Raw genomic sequence first — 19,164 nt, 5'->3', positions numbered from 1 at the left:
GAGGGAATGAGAGCCAAGAGGAAATGTGCAATTATGGAACAACACCCCCGGAGGATCTTAAAGCAAACAGTACTGGCAGCTAGCGACGCTCAAGAATACGGACAGCCACCAGTTCCCAGCGCCTTCTCCTCAGGTGTAACCAACCAACCAACCGATTAACAAACTAAATAACGTACAGGTTTTCAGAGCTGGCGAAGAAAGCCGTGGTTTTCTGCAGTATACGACGGACGAGCGTCGCTTGGTGCTAGGGCGGGTGGGCTCCTTTTGAGTCGCAGAGCGCCCGTGTTTGTTACTATTCGGAGAACATCATAGCGCTACTGAACGTGCTGACTTGGGACTCTACGGCCTACCTACCATTCGTGAGGCCGCTCTTGACTGCTGTTCTTCGTCGGTATTTCCAATGCTCTTCCCCATCTCTGCTTTGTTTACTACCGCCCCGGTGGGGCGGTGGTGTACATAGCGTGTCTTTGAAGACGACTAACCAGCCAATAAACTGATCAAGTTAAAACTTGAAACCCGCACTTGAAACGATGGAACTACCACGTCCAGCATATTGGTACTACATCCGGGTATTGACCCGGTATTGGGGTGCCCTCGAACGTCGCCCCCACCCCTTCCCCCCAGTATCGCTTAGTTCACAGTCGCCAATCCCTCCCAACTTAATCACATCCCTCCCTCCCCCTTTTCCCCTCCTGGGTATACCTACCTACCTACCTACCTACCTACCTACCCACCCACCTACCTGTTGGTGTACACCTTCCTGTGCATCGCCTCCCGGGCTCTGAACAGGTCCAGGATGTTGGGGTACTCGCTCCAGGGGTAGCACACCTCGTCATCGAGGACCTGAAGGAAGAGGGGAACGGAAAGGGGGACGGAAAGGGGAACGGAAAGGGGGACGGGGAAGGCGGGGAGCGGCACGGGGGAAAAGACAAACCACGAACGAGTGAAGCTGAGGGCGGGGGCGGGGTTTCTGAGGGGCCAGGGTGCAGTGTCGGGAGATGTGACATAGCAAGGACGTGAAAAACCACTGCCCAGGGCATGTAAGTTTTGTACGTGTGTTTGGAGAGGGAAGATGGTACCAGCCAGCCGAACGTGAGTGTTTGGGATGGGAAGAGAAATCGAGCTCACCCGCCTGCACACCAGACATCCTACCCCGGGGAGCGAGGGAAACGCACGGTGTGTTTCAGGCGGTCAGGAGGTCACCACCCTTAACCCCAACGCCCTCCGTTACCTGCCCCCCTTCCCCCTCCACCCGCGTATTCCCCAACTCTTCTCCGACAGCGGCTCTGACCATCAAGACGCACAGCCTCTGGTCAGCGTTTCCGTCTCTCCCCATAGGGAGTGCGGGTCCGGAGCTGTCGGCTTTCACAACCTTCCCCTCGCACCCGCCCAGCACCCGCCCGCCCAGCACCCGCCCACGAGGTCTGTTCACCTCGTCGGCCCCACCTTGATAAAGCTCTTCTTCAGCAGCCTGTCGAAGTCACACCCCACCTTCACTCCGCACATCGCGGCGTCACGCTGCAGGTAGTCCACCTTGTCGACATCCACACTGAGCAGCATCACACGGCGGGAAGTGCGTGTGTGGTGGGTGGGTGGGTGGGAAAGGGATGGGGTGGGGTGGGGTGGGAGGTTGTGTGTGTGTGTGTGTTTGTGTGTTTGTGTGTTTGGGGTTTGGGTTTAGAAATGTGAGGAAAAGGTTGGGTGGGAAGCAGGGGTTAAAGAAGGATAGCCGATGACACAGATACCGCAAGATGTACGTATGTATGTACGTGCGTATGCGTACGAGCCCCCTCCCATACCCCGGACTCCCGGAGCCCCCCACCCGTTCCGCTTGTTCGCGACGATGTCGAACAGGAACCGGCGACCCGGTCGCCACAGGCCCCCACCCGCCCCAGGCCGGTGCTCTGCGGGCAGCCCATGGATGAGGTCGGTGATGCGGGCCACCTCTGATCTGCAATTCATGAAGTAGGGGGGAGGGAGGGGCAGTAGGGGGGGTTAGCACATCAGCAATGTGGTGGGTGGTGAAGGGGTTGCTTGAAAGGCGATGGGATTCGGGGCGGGGGTATGACGAACCACGGACGATTGAAGCAGAGGGGGGAAAGGCATCCGCGGGTGTGTGGGAAGGAAAACACCGGGGGCGCGGGCGGTGTGTGTGTGTGTGTGTATGTGTGTGTAGGATGTCCCCCCGATGGCGGCAATCCGACGTATTACCACCGAAACGTGTGAAGTGGGTCTCCCAGTTTCCCCACCCCCCTCGACCGCATCATGCTGCTTCACACGACCCACCGCCCCCCCCCCGCCGCCCACCGGTCAATGTCTACATCGTAGTTCGTAACCAGGTAGTCCAGGATGCGGTCGGACATGTCCTCATGGCGCCTGGAGGAGACGGGAGGGGGAGTAGGTGGAGGGGGCGGTGGCGGTGGCGAGAGGGTGAAGAAGGGAGGAGAGGGGTTGAAGGGTGGTGCGGGGCGGAGTGGCGGCAGCTGGTGGACACATCTTTGATTCCCTTCCCGTCCTGAGCCTCCCCAATCCCTTCAACCCCAGTATTTCATAACCCCGCACCCCACCCTTAGCACCTCCTGGCAGGGGATAAGGGAAGGATACAACCCCCCCCCAACACACACACAAATCGCTGATGTAAATGCATGTACGTAAGTATGTATGTCCTCCGAGGCCAGCTCCCCCTACCCACCAGCCCACGAGGCCCAGCCGCTCAAGGAAGTTCTCAAAGGGATGGGACAGAGGACCGTGACCCAGATCGTGTGTGAGACCTGACATCAGGACAGACGTACAACGGGGGCAAGGGGCGGGAGGTCTGGAACGGGGGCAGGGGCAGGTCTGGCGGCTTGGGCTACATAGGTGTGACACTCTTAATACACACATGTATACAATATATAATATACACATATAACATATAACACACATATAACACACACATATGTAATTACACACATATAATGTACACGTAGTATATATAGATACCCCCAACCATTATGTTTATAGTCAGGTCAGGCACTACTGGTAAGGCACGGACCATTGCCCCCGGGAGATCCCGGGATCGAGACCTGACTGGGTCTAGAATCCTTCCGTTGGTGGAAGGAAGAGTGCCTTAAGTCGATGGACAGTGGTGGCCTGGGATAAACTTGTCTCGCTTGAGTTGGGCCGCCGTCGATCCGGCAGATTCCGTTGGATGCTGGTGGTGGGTGCGGAACCTAAGCTATCCACTGAGAAGTTGACTAAGATGACTGGATGAGGGTGCCCCGGAATACCGGGGAAGGCAGGGTTTCGCCGGGTAGCGGCCACGGGTGAAGATATACCCCCCTTTCCCCCACATCATATAGATACACTAGCGCTTGCCTTCCGGCAGCCTCTCCCCCACACAACCCCCACACAAACATGTACACGGCGGGGTTCTCCCCACACAGCTCAGCTTTCTAATACACACACACACACACACGCACACGCACGTGTCGGTCCGCTGCCTCTGTGTGTCCTCCGTTCCCACCTGCCAATGTGACATACTTGACATCCACCTCCTCCATGTCCACACCCAAGCCTTCTGCCGCTGCCGCCCTCTCGCCGCCTTGCTGCTTGAAGATGGCGCGGGCGACCTTGTACGACTGCCGTACAGGCGCGGCGCGAGCCCAGGCCGAGGCAAAACCCCGTCGGGCAAGGAGAAGTAAATCGGGAAGGGGGGGGGTTCGGGGGGAAGTCCAAGTAACCCGACCGAAAGGGGGAGAGGTAGGGAATCTGTTGTGCGTCATGGTAGGCAGTAAGTTTTACCCCGGCACAGGGCGAGCGGGAGTGTGTGTGAAGGATGTGTGTGCTTCTGTATGTGTCTGTATATATCTATGGCGGCAGGCGCCGCTAAACAGCGTCTGTACACAATCCGCAGATCCTGGACTAGACACTGGATGCAACACAGTCTGCCAACCTTGGAATGGGGGGATGTGTCAAAGACCATGCGTCTGCTTTCGTACACGCCAGTCTATCTGTCTGTCTGTCTGTCCTCCTATCAGTTACAGTTACAGCGCCCGCACAGATGCGAGAAGGGAGGTAAGACGAACCACCGGCGAGCGGAGCAGATAGAGGGTAGTCCAGGTGCGAGGGGTTCGTCAAAACCGGGGAGCCATGGACTGTTCATAAAAGTAAATGTTACGGTGTCGGTGGGGCGATTGTCTTCATCCTCCCGGCCCGTTTGAGCGTGAAGCGCCGTTTAGCGCTGCGTGCCTCCTAGTCTGCCAGACCTCGGAAAGAAAGCTGTAATAAAGCTATAATGCCAGCGGGGGAGCCTCTGTCATATGACGGTGCGCATGCTGCGCCCCTTGAAACCCATCATCAGTTCACCCCCATACTTAGCCCTCAAGCCATCATAAGCGGGGCATTCTCCAAACACGTGTAAATCATATTACACCGCTCTGCAATCACAAAGCCTGCAGGTACGTGCTGCGCGCTCAGGGTCGTTGTTCCTATTAACCTCTAGAGCTCCCAACATCCCAACCTAAAGCACATAAGGACCTGGTGCAATCGCTGGGCGAGACCGGTCTCCCTGATGAGCGAGCCACCCAGGGTGCGGTGCCCCCTCACAGGGCAGTGCCCCCATACAATTATGGTAACGACATTCGCCTTGACCCCGCTGACCCCCGGGGGGGTGGGGAGCCCCCTGGGTCCATCCAAGGTGTTCGTGTTCTCGCACGTCCACTGTGCGTCAAGCCTCTTCACAAACCCCCTCAGGAGGCTCCCCACGGAGGCTAGCACAATGCGCCAATAGATCATCCGCTTGCAAACCAGCCGGGGGCCCTACACCCAGGCTGGTAAGAAAGGTCGTGACTGACCTTGCTGGCCCAACATTCGGTGTTGCGGCCAAGTGCCAGGCCCAGGTCAGCGACAAAAGCTCTGGAACACTGGGTGCTCACGGCTTTCTCACTAAGGCGTTCCGAAACATAAGCAGTAAGTTTTATAGCCCAATGATACTGAAGTACCATACTTGCGTCCCGAGGGAGAAGACAAGTACGTCTTAAGCGCATTATAAAGGGACGTGTTGTGCGCTTGGGTACGGTAATTTCTTCCCTGTCGCGACAGAGAACACTGAGGCCAAAAGTGGCATGTATCCCTGCCGCAAGTAGCTGGTTAGAGCAGGCGGCAAACCGTTGGCCTGTCCCGTAGTGCATCCCGAGGTACTGCGCAGTTTCATTATGGGGCTATACACTCAACATCGCCCCACCCAGCCGTTACACGGACCCCACGAGCGACCTCCGCCCAGTAGGTGTGCCCCTGAAGACCACAGCACCTCACACTTGGCTGCGTCGCCTTGCAAAACGCCTCGAGCAAACCGAGAAGGCATTGCGCCCGCTCGTATCCGGTGGCTAAGAGTGATGCATCATCAACAAACAGCAAGTTAGTGAGCTCACTGTCCCCCATTCTCATGCTTTCGTCCAGCAGTGTACGGACCACCAATCGGGCCGGCGCAACCGGCAATCCTTGTCATGGGCATCAATGGAATGGATAAACACCTCGATATCTGTTAAAGTCTGCATGGCCCCTGGTGCGCAGGGTTGCCCGTCCAGCGCAGTCCTCAAACGCAGCGTTAACTAGTCCAGCTCCGAAACCCATCATATGGATCTAAGTCACTACGCGACGGCCACGCCCTGGGGGTCCCCGAACCCCAAACTCCCCGGGCTCAGGGCTCACCCCCTTCCTAGCGGCGGCCCCAGGTTCCCCTCCCCCTTAGCAATCACCACATCAGGGTCCTCTCTCTCTCTCTCTCTTCATTTCCCTCGACGTCCCCACCCCCACCTCCCTAACCCCACCTTATGCGCCGTGCCCAGTGAGTGTTCGAAGCGGCTGTGCACCGCCCCGGAGAACACGAACTTGGTGACCCCCAACTGGGACAAAACACGTAGCCGCTGGAAGGGCGGTGTGTCGATGACCTTGATGCAGTAAGGGTGCAGGCTGCCGGCAAGGCAATGGGCCTTAAGACGGGACTTAAGACGGGGCAGGCAAGCATATCAGGCAGGTAAGTAGGTAGGTAGGTAGGGATGGACTGACTTGGTCACGGCGCTCGGAAGGGGGGGGCCAGGGGGGAAATGTGTATAAGATGAAAGCTGTAGGCGCTCTCCCTTGTGTCTGTCAGCCCCAGGAACAGGGAATAGCTGAGATTTCCCTTGTAATCTAAGTAAGGCATCTATCTTGTTGCTTCCGCGGAGGGATTCCCCGCTGGAGAGCCGCACCCAGGGTTGCCAAGTGGCCGTGTCTGGGCAATCAGCTGGGCTGCGCTTAGGGCGAGTCAGCGGCATCGCACTGCCAGTGCCAAGGAGCTGAGCTTAGGAGGGAAGCGGTGGCGTGCGTGCTGTTGCTTTGGATGCTTTATTGGGGAGGATGATGTGCGAGTTTGGGAGGGCGGAGGAGACGCGGGAGTGGGCGCGGGTTGAGGGGAAAGGAAGCCAGGTAAAGCCGGGAACAAGGTATGGTATGTGGTTTGGGCGCGGACGAGCCCACCTGAATGTGCCGTCGACTGTGTCAGTGAAAACTGTTGGCCCTTCCCTGTCCCCGTCGAATTCATCCATGGGTGGAAATCGCAAATAACAAATAGACTTCCTTTTGACCTTTGCGAGGATTTAGCGCGAGGCGGGCCAACGGCTATGCCGAGCTGCCGATGTCAAGCCCGGGTTATGTCCAAGTCATAATCTCAACACAACGCCTTCCTGAGAGATCCATTCCTTGTAATCTGACAGGAGGATATGATCCCTGAACCAGTCTGCGAGCACAACCGAGCATTGGCGTTGCCAGGCTGCAAGTGGAATATGGAGTACTGGTACGAACGCAATCCTGGCTGTTAGCTATGTTAGGGGCAGTTCGTCAGTTACAAAAATAAAACGAGCTTCATAAACGGCAGGCTCTGAAGCAAGGCCGGATTTGAAAAACCCATTTGAAAAATGCGCCCGATTGAAGAAGTGCTTGTAGACAAAAACAACGCCGGCTCCACGGAACTGCTTTGATAATATTACCTGAATATTTCTTCGTGCCGATGGAAAGTTTTTCTCACTGTGTTTTCTGCACCGTATGGCTTGGGAGGGGGAAATAACCCATGATTATATGGGACTCCATATGAATACCATGGCTGCAGACAGGCTAAGGCAGCATCTGAGTTCTGTGTTGCTCGGTTTCCGCTGTCTCGCAAATTGACTTCGTGCTATCCAAATCAAATGTGCATCACGGCGATTTGTCGATGTACACAAGAGTTCTGGAGGAGCTAAGCAACCAGCGCTGCCCGAACATAATTGCAATCGGTGAGGGTTTGCGGAACCTGCGACTTTGGAAGCAGGCTGCAATGTTGCAAGGATGGATATATTCCGCCTAAGGCTCCTGCCCTGATCGACGGTGATATGTTTTTTGTCACTGCGTCATGTCAGCTGCAGATGTAGTAATCGGATTTCGGAAATTCCGAGAACCTGGGCTGATCTATCTTCCATATTCGGGGGCGGGACCTAAATCGACTTGTACCAAAAGCAGAAAACAATTGAGGGAGGGCAGTTAAGTGACGTCTCAAGTCCTTTACACGACCCAATCTTCGTTGACGTGCTGTGCTGTGCTGTGCTAGGGCCAGCGTGACTGTGGGGCACTGGAACTACACCTTGATTCCCAGCCATCACCGTTGGCCCGAACTCGTCGGAGGGCAGCTCAACGCCCGTTTTCCCTGCAGCGACCCGCAGGGTCACACTGTCATCAACTAAGCGCAAGGGGCCACCTCGCCGCGAATTTTTATTAAATCCCAAACCGGTGCTGCTGTGGCACCACCGTGGTTGTCTCCCATCTGCATAAGAAAGCATAAGCCCGCAGAGGCTGTCGTCCTGCCTGATCCTGTACACTGTCCACCTGGGACTAGCCGCCTTGCATCGTCCACCTCATCTCGTCCACCATGCAAATGAGGAGAATCCTCAACCTGGTCCCTACAGGAGCTCCAAACCCGGAGCCGGGTGGGCGCAGGACTGGAAAGGCAGCCTCACCACCAGCATGCACCCGACCGGCCTTCAACTGCCTAACCACCGAACACCCTGGCCACTGCACAGCTTCCGCCGCCGCGTTGTCCGCATGACCGCCCTACCCCCCTCGACCCCCGTAGATGTAGATGTGTCGTCACACCGCTAGACACATACACACACATGCATACACACATACACAGGGAAAGGGAACCTAACCCACGACAGCGAAATGTATAGCAGCAACAGCGCCAGCAGTAGCAACAGCTACAGCAGCCTTCTCCCTCACATCTGTCCGCTCTCCAGTGCTGTTGAACGCGAAAACGTGGCGTATCCGATCGCCATTGCCGCCGCAACATACACCCCTGCCAGCAGCGCCGTCGACAGCAGCGCCGCACGCGATCTGGCGCCCAGGCTCAGGATGCGACCCAGACCCGACCGGAATCCCCCGTACTCTGCGGTCCCCAACGTACCGTCCGCCCAGTCCACCGGGGCCTCAGCGGGGACCCGCCACAAGGCAGGCCGACCCTCCATTCGGGCGGCGTGTGCCACACACGTCGTCAAAGCTATTGCAGACCCGCCGCTGTCCCCTACACCGCCGCTGCCGCGAGTGCGGCCGCGTCGCTGCCGCAGCAACTGCTGCTGCTGCTGCTGCTGCTGCAGTCGTTGTTGGTGTTGTTGCTGCGGGGATGGCGGCGCCGGCGCCGGCGCTGACCTCAGAAGCGGCGGCACCATCACGTGCGGTGGCTTAGCGCGCCATAGCTGTTCAGTCTGGCGCAGCAGGATCTCCAGCGCCACCCTCCCTCTCCCGCCACCGCCGCTGGTGCCTCTTCCCCTGCCTCGCCCTTCATATCCACTGCCGTTGCCGCCGTCGCCGCCGCCGCGACTGCTGCCAGATGCGGCCACCATCACCAACTTCAAATTCGTTAGGGCGGAGTGCAGCTCAGGCATCTCTTCACAGGCCAGGAGCGCGGCCCGCTGACTACGCATCGCCACGGCCCCCAGGTACAGCGGCATCAGCGGGTGGCTGGCAATGAAAAAGTCGTACAGCCGAGCCGCGTGTGCCAGCTGGTCGAGCTCGTGTGCCCACCAAGTTAGAAACCACGACAGCGCAAAAAAAGGCTGCAGGCCAAGTTCGCCCATACGGCGGGCCAGCACTGGGTCAGCAGCACGAACCAGGTACGGCACCAGGCCCAGCAGCTGTACGACAGGCTCCAGGGACGGTCGTGTAGCGTCGCGCAAGTGTGTGGTGACCAGGCGGCGAAGCAGCCCAAATGCCAGGAGCTCCCCGCGAGCGGCGTCGGCGTTGACAGCGTCGGGATCGAGATCAGGGACTGCTATCAAGGACGTCAGGTTGGCGGTATCGGTATCCGCAGGACGCGACGGCACCGTCGTACGGCATGCGGTTGCGGCCGTTGTCTCCGAATCCATGTGGCAGCTCATGATCTGCTGCTCCCTCTGCTGCTGCTCTTCCGGCGGTATCAGCGAAGGCGGCGGTGGGTTCTCCAGGGAGGGCAGTTGCGGCGGCGCTCCCGGCATGGACATGAGCAGTACACTGGCCACGTCGTGGAGGCCCTGGTAGTAGAACACATCACCTAGGTGGTGGTGGTAGTGGTGGTGGTGGTCCGCCGGGGGAGGCAGGGGGACGGCAGAGCGAACGTCACACACGATGACGCCACATTGCGATCGTCAATATACCACAGCCATAACGAAGGAAGGCTACTGTAGTGCACCAAACATTGTTGAATGCCGACCACATTATACCTGGCTCTCTGCGCCCATCCGCGTGCAATTGCATTCGTCAAGAGGCGATGACGGGCGCACGAAGGAAAGACAGACCACGCTCATCTGACTAAGTCCATTTGTAATCGAGCCCATGTGCGGTAGGAAGTTAAAAGAGAGAAGAGAGAGAGAAAAAGAGAGAGAGACATTATTTACTTAATGCTGCATTAAATGCGTAAGAAAGCATCCGTACGAAAGCATCCGGTGAACTCGTCATTGCACGTCGGAATGTCTGTATGTTCAAGCAGTTCAAACCGCATAAACACTGGACTCCTTCAGCAACCCACCCAAATCTAAAAACGTCAGAATAATCTCAAAGGATTACTCACCTTCATGCGCCGCCACCACCGCGTTTAGCAGCCGCTTCAGTTGCCGCCTCCGCGCCTCCCGCTGCTCCTCGCTGTGGTCCCGCGTAAAGGCCCATAACGACCGGGCCACATCTACCTCCACCACCGCAGAGTCCCGGTGAGGCTGATTAGACCAGTGCATGTACTGCTGCCAGTCCCATTCACCACCGACCCGCGGGTCGCCCGCCCATGAGCCCCGGTCCCTGTCGCTATTCCAGCCTCGTTGAGAGTTCCGGGAGTCTGAAAGGTCGCGATCTTTGCCCCGGTCGCGACTCTGATCTCGGTCCCGATCCGTCACGTGACTACACCCCCCCCCGGCCGATACACGGTCCTGACCCGTCCCGTGAGTGCTTCCCTCCCGAGCCATCACTCTCTCCTGCTCTTGTAAGGCAACAGGGATAGAGCAGTCCATCTCATGATGGACGTGGGTGGGGTAACTGCTCGCCGCTTCGCCACCGCCACCGCCTCCGCTACTGCCACCGGAAGTCGCGGCTGCGGCGGTAGCGCCTCCGCCGCCGCAGCTGCTGTGAGGTGTGGCCCCGCCGCTGGCGCTTCCACCGCCGCCGGTGCTGTTGTTGCTGTCTCCGCCGCCGCCGCCGCCGCCGGTATCAGAAGACGGTGCGGCTCCGCAGCTTTTCGACCTAAGCCTCAACACGGCCCCCTCTCCAAGCGCACGGTCTTCGCCGCCCTCGGCAACCCCATCGCCGCTCCCTCCGCCACAACTCTCCCTAGCGGCTCGTAATGACCACCTGTCCGCCTCCGCCGCCTCCGCCACTTCCGATGTCTCTACGTCTGCCGAGGGCTTCGGCAGTAAGCCACTGCTAGATGGGTTGCAAGGTCGGGAGAGTGACTGGCGAGCGCTGAGGGGGGACCCGCAGGTGCAGGAGGGGGAGAGTGGCCTGTCGGGCCGCGTGAATCCCGTGGCCGGCTGCACGGCGGTCTGGGGCTCCACGGGGGGCTCCACGGGGATATACCCCTGCTGCTGCGGCGGTGGCAGCGGCGGTGAGCTGGGGAGCTGCCGAGCAGCCGAGGCGGACACCTGGGATGAGGCATGTACGGAGGTGGAGGTAGAAGCGGGCGACGTAGCCATATGGCGCTGCAGCTGCGGCTGCGGCTGCGGCTGTGGTTGTGGTTGTGGCGGGTTGTTTGGGGATTGAGAGGCAGTGGCCGAGTGGGGCCGGTTCGCCAGCGGGGAAGGTGGCAGGCAGGAGAGCTGGCCTAGCTTTAAGCCGGCCTCGCCGAGGGGGGTCAGACCAAGGAGCCGCGGCCAGACGACGGCACGGATGCGGTCGTTGATGAAGCCGTGTGTGACAGCCAGGCGGCGCAGCCGAGACAGGTCCTGATGGCAAGCAAATCATCGATAGGACAATATGAAATCATGCAGATCAATCTGGAAAAGTAGCGAGTGATAGGTAGCCAGGCGGCAGGAGGAAAAGCGTCCGGGCGAGAATTGTCCAATTGTGCATGGGAACGCACGCACGGGAACAGGAACCGCAGCAGAAGAGCCAGGGCTGCCCTGCATCGTGACACACCTCTGGAGAGCGAAGGGCCTGGACGATTTGTTTGGCGGTGTGCAGCTCAGCGCCCGTCAGTCCGTCTAGGAGCGACTCGAAACCATCGGAATAGGCGGCCGCAGGACCGCCCGCACCGCTAAGGGTGGCGGGGTATGACATCCATGTTTGGCTCCTCCTTGACGGCCGATTTGGGATATCCTCAGATAGCGGCGCATTCGCCGGGGCCAGCTCCATCGGTCGCTTGGGCATGACGTCCGCCTTCGCGCCCTCTCCATCCCTTCGAGCCGCACCACCGTTCGGGTCAGCTGAAATTGGCGACGCTTTCTCGTGTTCTTTAAATTGGTCCTGGTGGAAATTTTGTTTCCGATTCCCTTTGCCATGTTTCAATCGGGTCATGTTTTTGAGGTGTCAGCGTACTGGACGATAACGTGTAATTAATCTTCTGCACTGTAGCAGCTATGCATCATGCACCTTGCCGAGTACCCGCCTAACACCCAAAAAAGGTGGTTTCGGAATCTGAAGCGGTGTCTTGTGGGTTGTTGCAAAAGCGTAAGGTGACATCCGAATAGCCTGATCCACCTGTTCCAGATGGTGCTGCTAGGTGATGCCTGTTCTACAATTCCTCCGAAACCTGTTGCGTACGGCTGTAACGATGCAACGGCAAAAGCTCATGACGAATTCGCGATCCACAATCGTACCATTACAGCTGAAAAGGACTACATACCACGTGTCTCTCTGCATCGCTTAATTTTACAGGGAATGCAAGGCTGCTCTTGTGCTTGGCCGACTTCCCATACGTTGCAATTGCGGCTCTTCGTCCTCTTGCCCCTTCGGATTCTGCTGCTGTTGCTTTGCACCTTGTCCCACATCGCGGCATGGGCACATTCCGCACAGCGCATGCTCCAACGATACAAAATATTACTAGCGCTGCCATGGACCGAGATCAGATCTCTGATGAAGAGGGCAAGGTGCAGCTATCGAAAGGCGAATATTCCGTCTGCATCAGATCATCCGCGAGTCTCCAAGTACTACCCAAGAAACCAACGCACATGATCCGCAATCCGCAAAGTGCGAAGCTCGTTTCCCGCCCAGCGGTTGAGTCAAGCCGCTCAGCGGTTCCACATACCTACCTAAACACTTTCGCACCATCATCACAACCACCATCAAGCCGATGTACGACACAAAGACTACACGCACACAGCCGTCCGGCCACATAGAAATGCAACATGCCCCGCGATTTTACCTCGAGAGCCCCTCATGTGCCCCAGATATCCACCACTTCTTGCCGCACTCGCTATCTCCCTATCTCTCATGCACTTACACACATACACATGTGGACTACTTGTTTCGGTAAAGTTCGTCATGTGATTTCTTCAACCTTTACATCTCGCGGCTCAGTTCATTTAAATACATACACACGTACATACATACACACACTCAGGTTAGGCACTACTGGTAAGACACGGACCATTGCCCCGGGATCGAGACCCTGACTCAGGGTCTAAAATCCTTCCGATGGTGGAAGGTAAAGTGCCCCTAGTCGATGGACGGTGGTGACCTGGGATTAAGTGATGCACGAGTGGAAATGGGCCGCCATCGACCTGGCAGATTCCGTTGGATGCTGGTGGCGAGAGCGGAACCTAAGCGATCCACTGAGAAGTTGACTAGGGTGACTGGATGAGGGTGCCCCGAAACACGGGAAAGGCAGGGTTTCGCCGGGTAGCGGCCACGGGTGAAGATATGCCCCTCTGTCCCACATCATACATACACATACATACATACACACATACATACACACATACATACACACATACATACACACATACATACACACATACACGGTCTCTGCGCGAGCCGCCCAACAGCAAGCATATAGGTTCTCAACCTGCCTACACACCTATCTACACCTACCCGCATTGACGACCGAAAACACAGCACGCCATCACAACCCCCCGTTCAGGCGTCACCACACGCCCCATCCAAATACTGTCCGAGTCAAGCCTCCCCGCCACCACCTCCCCAGAGGTATACCAAGGTATAGATGCCTTGTCGCACCTGCAGCCCGTCCACAATGTGAGTTTCAGTTGCATATATGCGACAGACATGGGAACCGGGGCCCCTGCAACTGCCGCCCCAAACCTGCAACCACCAACTGCCGCCCCAAACCTGCAACCACCAACTGTTACCACCATCCTGGGGCCGAAGTGTCGAATTCACCAGGGCAAAAACGCCCCACAGGACTAGAAAGTCTATCATTTTTAAACATCAAATGTTCTTAATTCTTAAACAGGAAGAAAGGGATGTAAGTTATATACCTGGTTTAACATAAGGGAGATATAGATATGTATATTTCAAATTTAGTATCTCGTCCGCGCTCTTGGAAAATAGCTTATGCCCATTACGCTTTCACGCTCTCGCTCTCTCCTGCGGACACACAGCTAACAGCTGTATGTATGTATGTGCGGTTCACCCCCCCTCCCCCGCACCTCCAGACCGTCCCGACCGTCCGGGCAGTTGTGGGGCATCAACAGGCATCACGTTGTGAACTGCCACTGCAGCGCACACCACCACCGCGGCCACACCACCGCCAGTTACCAATAGGTAGGCGGGTGGGTAGGTAGGCAGGTAGGCAATTACGCCGACAACCCATCAAAAGCTCGGGAGCGACTGCGATGTGCAATGAGCGGTGCAATGGCGTGTGCTAAAACACACACCCACACACCCCCTTCCCTACTCAACCAACCATCCAACCGTAAACCGCTCAACCACCAACCGTCACCAACTCGGCCTGTGCATCCATTCCAACCTTAGAACAGGAAACCGACTTTAAGCACCCCTAAGCGCCCCTAGCGCGGCCGCGGCGGTGGTGGTGGTGGTGGTGGTGGCACTGCTGGTGCCGGTGCCTGGGGCGGTGTTTGCTGCTGCTGGTGCTCACACTCCCGCTCCTTCACCATGGTCCAGAACACCGCCTGGTACACAGTTTTGTACATGGAGCGGTAGTCGGCTGCGGAAGGGGGAGGCGCACACATACGGAGGGGAGAGAGGGAAGAAAAAAGGGGGGTTAGAAGGCGGTTAATGGCGGTGTGGTGTGGGTGTAAGTAGCCTTCAAGAAAGATTTTCCTAAGGATCATTTTTTTACGGAAGAAAAAAGGCTGGGAAAAGAAGAGGTGAAAAAATAAGAAGCAATTCCCCCGACAGCAAAATCCAGGGCGCCCCAGACCACACACACACTCACACACACGCCCACGTGTGCCTCACCCATGTACGGCACGTCCAGGTTCTCCTCCCGTACAAGTCGGAAGCCCATGGCCCTGGCGGCTTCCCGGATGTCCTCCAGGGAGAGCTCCACGGATAGCTCCGGAGTCTGGAAAACACTTACACACAGTCAGTACGGCAGTGGTACGGCACGGCGCAGTGCAGTGCAGGACAAACATGTCCAAGACAGCATAGCACAGTTCACCGCGACATAGCCCAACACACACAGCACCGAGCAGCACAAGACAAAGACGCTGCCAAAGCAGCGGCCTAACACCTAACAATGACGGGAGGATCAAAACGAAAGGGAAAGAGCAGACTGGCAGACCAGGAAACGGCTGGGTGGCCAAAGCTGCGCCGGCCAGCCCCAAGTAAACACGTTTCTCCCCCTCCCTTCCGCCTTCCCTACCCCACACCTTCCACGCACGTCTTCCCCTGGAGCATCCATCCATCGCCTGTGCTTCGTCGTACTCCCCTTCCCCGCCGCGCCCTGTTGTCGTACACTTACTGGTAGGTATGTATGTGCGTCCGCCCAGTGGTACAGCAGCGGCCCCAGGTTTATCCAGCTGCCCCCCGGGGCCAGCGTGTGCGAGATGACCTCCAGGTACCTCAGCACGTTGTGTGCCGTGTCAATAAAAAAACACGTCACCACACAGTCGAACAACCCCCTCATGTCGGGGGCGGAGTAGACTTCCTGAACGGGCCGGGTCGAGCCGGGTGGGGGGCAAGCAATGGTGGTGGTGGTGGTGGGGAAATACACACAGCAAACAGCCGTGGAAGAGTCAGCTTTCGACGTCAAAAGAAACGAGCCGTTGAAGGAGTCGGGGGAAGAAGGGTTGGCGGCGGGAAGGGCAGGGAGAGGGGCGGTCAGAGGCGGGGCAAGGGGGAGAGCGTTGAGGAGGGGAGGGGAGGACGAATGCGTATGGGGTAAGATGTCCTCATGTCCTGATCACACTGCTCTGTAAGGGCTGCTGCCCACCACGGCCCCAGCCTCTGAGCCCTTCCGTAGACAAACACACACATTCTCCGACATCATCGCCGACATCGCCCTTCTTCACTTCGATCCCAGCCACCACAACCACCAAACCGCAACCCCATCCCATCCCATCTCCTCCCAGCCACTTACCACGAAGTCCCCAGCGCACATGGACAGCAGTCCTTGCCCAGCCACCATCTCCCCCGGTACGACATCCGGTACGGCCACCCCCCGCAGCTGGTCCGAATCAGTTAGGTGGTTGCAGTTGGAGTGCAGCCAGGGGTGCACAGTGAACTGGTGCCGCTCGGAGGTGTAGTTCAGAATGAAGGAGGAGCTGCACGGGGGGCACCGCACCGCGAAGACAGCGGCCGCACAGCCGGCAGTAATAAATAGTCACGAGTGCAAATCGCAGCAGCAGTAGTAGCAGCAGTAGTAGCAGTAGCAGTGGCAAGAGGAGCAACTACTACTAATGCGCGCGAATCGCCAAAGTGAACCGGGGGGAGGGGGCGGCGTCGGATGGGGTAGCGGTCCAGGCTGCGAGGATCAAGGTGCGGTCCTGGAGGAGATGGCGGTGGGGACGAGGGGGCAACGGGGGCAGTGGGTGCGTCCCCACGAACACATACACGTTGCCTCACACACAAGCTCAAACACACATGGACGCGGTCACTCACGCCAGCAGCATGAAGTAGCTGAACTCATTACCCTGCGCCTCGTAGCCCAGCGCCGCCACCTCCACACACAGGCGAGCCAGACCCGCCCCCGGAATTAGCACCCGGGGGGGCCGGGGGGACCCCGGGGGCGACCTGGGGCCGTAGGGAGACAGGCCCCAGGGGTGGGGGTGGGGGTGGGGGTGGGGGTGGGGGCGGGGGCGGGCAAGAGGCTACACCACACAGGCGGTGAAACGGTGGGGAGGTCAGGCGAGGGATGCAAACCCCTTCCGGGGCAGGCCACGGGTCAGCCACGCCGAGTCTTCTACTTTGTCGTACGTGTCGCGTCGTGCGGTGTGTACGGAGAGCTTCTCCTCGTGGACAGGATGTGGCCCATGCAATCGACCGCGACAAACACACACCCCACACCCACGGGAGGGGGAGGGGGGACTACATGCAGTCATCCCCTCAGATGCGACCCCCGAAATATCTGCCTGCCGTACCAGTCCTTGAAAATGACCTTAAGCTCGTCCAGAATCCGGCCATACGACATCGTTCGCTCGGCCTCACCCTCTGCCGACCAGTCACGCACCAAGTTCTTCAACACGTATCGAACCTGAGAGGATGGGGTGGGGGTTAGGGGTTTGGGGGGTAGGGGGGTAGGGTGGGGGCTAGATAGGCCATCCCCCAGCTCCACTCGAGCTCGGACCCTGAACACTGGGCCAATCGAACCGAAGTAAAGCTCTGTGCGGCTCACGAAGCCCATCCAAGGCCACGTGTCGCTGTCCTTCCAAAGGGCCTTACCCCACACCCCCAGCCTCGCCTCGACCGCTGTCCCATGGGACCTGACCACAATCCGTAGCTCTCCGCGGACGCACATTACCTCCCTCATCTGCCTCACCCCGCTCCGTTTGCTCTCACCTTGTCCACGTCATTTGCATTGACTCGGTATTGACCCTCCTGCTCCTCCTCCTTCTCCTGCTGCTGATGCCGCTCCACCTTGCCCTCCCCCCCACCGCCGTCTCCGCTGCCAATGCTATGCTTTCCTGCTGCAGTGCGGGGCAGGGCCAGGTGGGGCGGTAGCGGCCCCGCAGCGCAATCTGGATCAAAGGCCTGCAGCAGCGCCTTGATGAAAAACATGTTGGTGTGTATCGCGCGCCGTGCCTCCGCGAATTTGGCAGTCTGGTGGGGAAGCAGGCGCTTGTGGTGGGGGGAAAGTTGTTCGTAGTTGGCCTGCCAGCGCGCCACCTCCCACTCGGCGGAATGCTGATAGTCGCGGAAGGCCAAGATGATGCTGCAGGCAGGGGTAGCAGAAGGAGGTGAAGGGGGAAGGCGGAAAAAGGGAGAAGACTTCGCATTGGAGGAGAAAGGCATGCCGTGGCAAAAGTCTGATCATAAGAAACGACGGCTTTGTATTAGGCTGTAAGAAGCGGACCGCCCAGCCAAATTACAGCTCGTCCTACGCGTTACTAAAGCTGCGCATATTTTTTCCCTGGACAACATTAATGATGCGATTAATATGTGGACAATTTGTCGCACCGCGCTTGGGCAGCCCGCTCTTCCTCTTCCTCCTGCAGGCAAACATCGCCGCTGACTGCCTTTTGCTGGTCCACCTGCTCCATACCAATCCAAGTCGATACGTTCCAAGTAACAAAAAGATGCTTGCAGGTAGGGAAGGCGGCCCTTCTCTTGGTGAATCCTTTCCGTGCTCGTCCTGCCGGCTCAGCAATGATCAAGACCCTATGGCATCAGTGCAAGCCACCTTTCATGGCCATCAGATTGTAGTTCCACTTTCGGAAACCTAGCGCAAGTGGATTTATCTCCCGCCACTTGCCCTCTAACAGGACACTAGTTGTACGGCATTACGTTGGAATTGAAATCCGTTAAACCTGTGAGAGGTGTTTCTTCATAAAGATGGGGGCCCTTGTGAAGCAGCTGCCCGCGTTTCCAAAGCACGTATGGTGATGTGGAAGGTGCGGAAGTATGTCGGTGAAATATAATGTGGTAGGACTGGAGAGAATAGTGTAGCAGTATAATGTATTGTGAGTGTAGCTGAAGCTTTCATCGTGGGCGCGTCTCGTTGCAAGCTAAGCAACGCGTATACATGACGTGTAGCATCAGTCCTCAGTTCACTTCTTGTAACGAACATCAGCATAGGTCCAAGCCCTCTCGCTTGGAGGGATATATGCAAACAAACATCCTGATAGGTAAACTCGCATGCTACCGAGCATTCAACCGAGCACATGCATGCTTAGTTGAATGGTGAGATGCGACCCCCCTTCATTTCGTGCTCGGCAAGCCTGCCACCGCGTACCGGATATGTTGGCGATGTTACAGAGATGCTGCACCTTGGTTTCTGTGCGCAATGCATACGATGCTCGACCCCGCCGACCAAAACTACACGTGCCCAACTGAAGACACACCGGTGGTTGTGCAGCAGCTCTTGAGGCTTTGTTGGCTGAAATCCAGCCTGAGACGCTGCACCTCGGTACCTGTGCGCAATGCGTACGCTGCTCGCCCGCGCCGACCAAAACTACATGTTCCCATCTGAAGACAATGCCTGTGGTTCTTAAACAGAATTTGAGCTTGCTGCTGGCTCAAGTCCTTCCGTAGTAGCTGCAACACGGCTAACGCAGGCACGGCCGAATGCGCTGCGAAAAGCTG

The 19,164-nt window shown here is 57.7% G+C and overlaps 4 protein-coding genes across 4 annotated transcripts in view; 1 reads left to right on the top strand and 3 right to left on the bottom strand.

Annotated features, from left to right (window-relative positions):
- The window catches only part of VOLCADRAFT_119951 (uncharacterized protein), a gene marked incomplete at both ends in the record, with an annotated part of 12,110 nt that extends 5,544 nt beyond the window's left edge, over positions 1 to 6,566 (bottom strand). The window contains 8 exons of the mRNA XM_002958347.1: positions 743 to 843; positions 1,447 to 1,549; positions 1,823 to 1,951; positions 2,308 to 2,376; positions 2,693 to 2,771; positions 3,506 to 3,620; positions 5,811 to 5,952; positions 6,499 to 6,566. Coding sequence (XP_002958393.1) covers positions 743 to 843; positions 1,447 to 1,549; positions 1,823 to 1,951; positions 2,308 to 2,376; positions 2,693 to 2,771; positions 3,506 to 3,620; positions 5,811 to 5,952; positions 6,499 to 6,566 — 806 coding nt within the window. The remainder of the gene's footprint in view (positions 1 to 742; positions 844 to 1,446; positions 1,550 to 1,822; positions 1,952 to 2,307; positions 2,377 to 2,692; positions 2,772 to 3,505; positions 3,621 to 5,810; positions 5,953 to 6,498) is intronic.
- Positions 6,567 to 8,264: 1,698 nt separating this feature from the next.
- VOLCADRAFT_99675 (uncharacterized protein) lies at positions 8,265 to 12,018 on the bottom strand (the record flags this gene model as incomplete). Its single annotated transcript, XM_002958346.1, has 5 exons — positions 8,265 to 8,507; positions 8,718 to 9,574; positions 10,091 to 10,410; positions 10,858 to 11,147; positions 11,641 to 12,018. 5 exons carry the CDS (start codon positions 12,016 to 12,018, stop codon positions 8,265 to 8,267), a joined length of 2,088 nt encoding a protein of 695 aa, XP_002958392.1.
- Positions 12,019 to 14,468: 2,450 nt separating this feature from the next.
- Positions 14,469 to 17,266, bottom strand: VOLCADRAFT_69374 (uncharacterized protein; the record flags this gene model as incomplete). The annotated part of the gene is made up of 6 exons (XM_002958345.1): positions 14,469 to 14,626; positions 14,881 to 14,986; positions 15,386 to 15,571; positions 16,004 to 16,187; positions 16,525 to 16,656; positions 17,004 to 17,266. 6 exons carry the CDS (start codon positions 17,264 to 17,266, stop codon positions 14,469 to 14,471), a joined length of 1,029 nt encoding a protein of 342 aa, XP_002958391.1.
- A 1,269-nt stretch (positions 17,267 to 18,535) lies between these two features.
- The window catches only part of VOLCADRAFT_99673 (uncharacterized protein), a gene marked incomplete at both ends in the record, with an annotated part of 1,758 nt that continues 1,129 nt past the window's right edge, over positions 18,536 to 19,164 (top strand). Inside the window, one exon of the mRNA XM_002958365.1 lies at positions 18,536 to 18,542. Coding sequence (XP_002958411.1) covers positions 18,536 to 18,542 — 7 coding nt within the window. The remainder of the gene's footprint in view (positions 18,543 to 19,164) is intronic.

Source organism: Volvox carteri (genome assembly GCF_000143455.1).
Source record: "Volvox carteri f. nagariensis unplaced genomic scaffold VOLCAscaffold_92, whole genome shotgun sequence".
In the NCBI taxonomy this organism is placed as follows: Eukaryota; Viridiplantae; Chlorophyta; class Chlorophyceae; order Chlamydomonadales; family Volvocaceae; genus Volvox; species Volvox carteri.
This window is presented reverse-complemented; position numbering and strand designations above follow the sequence as displayed.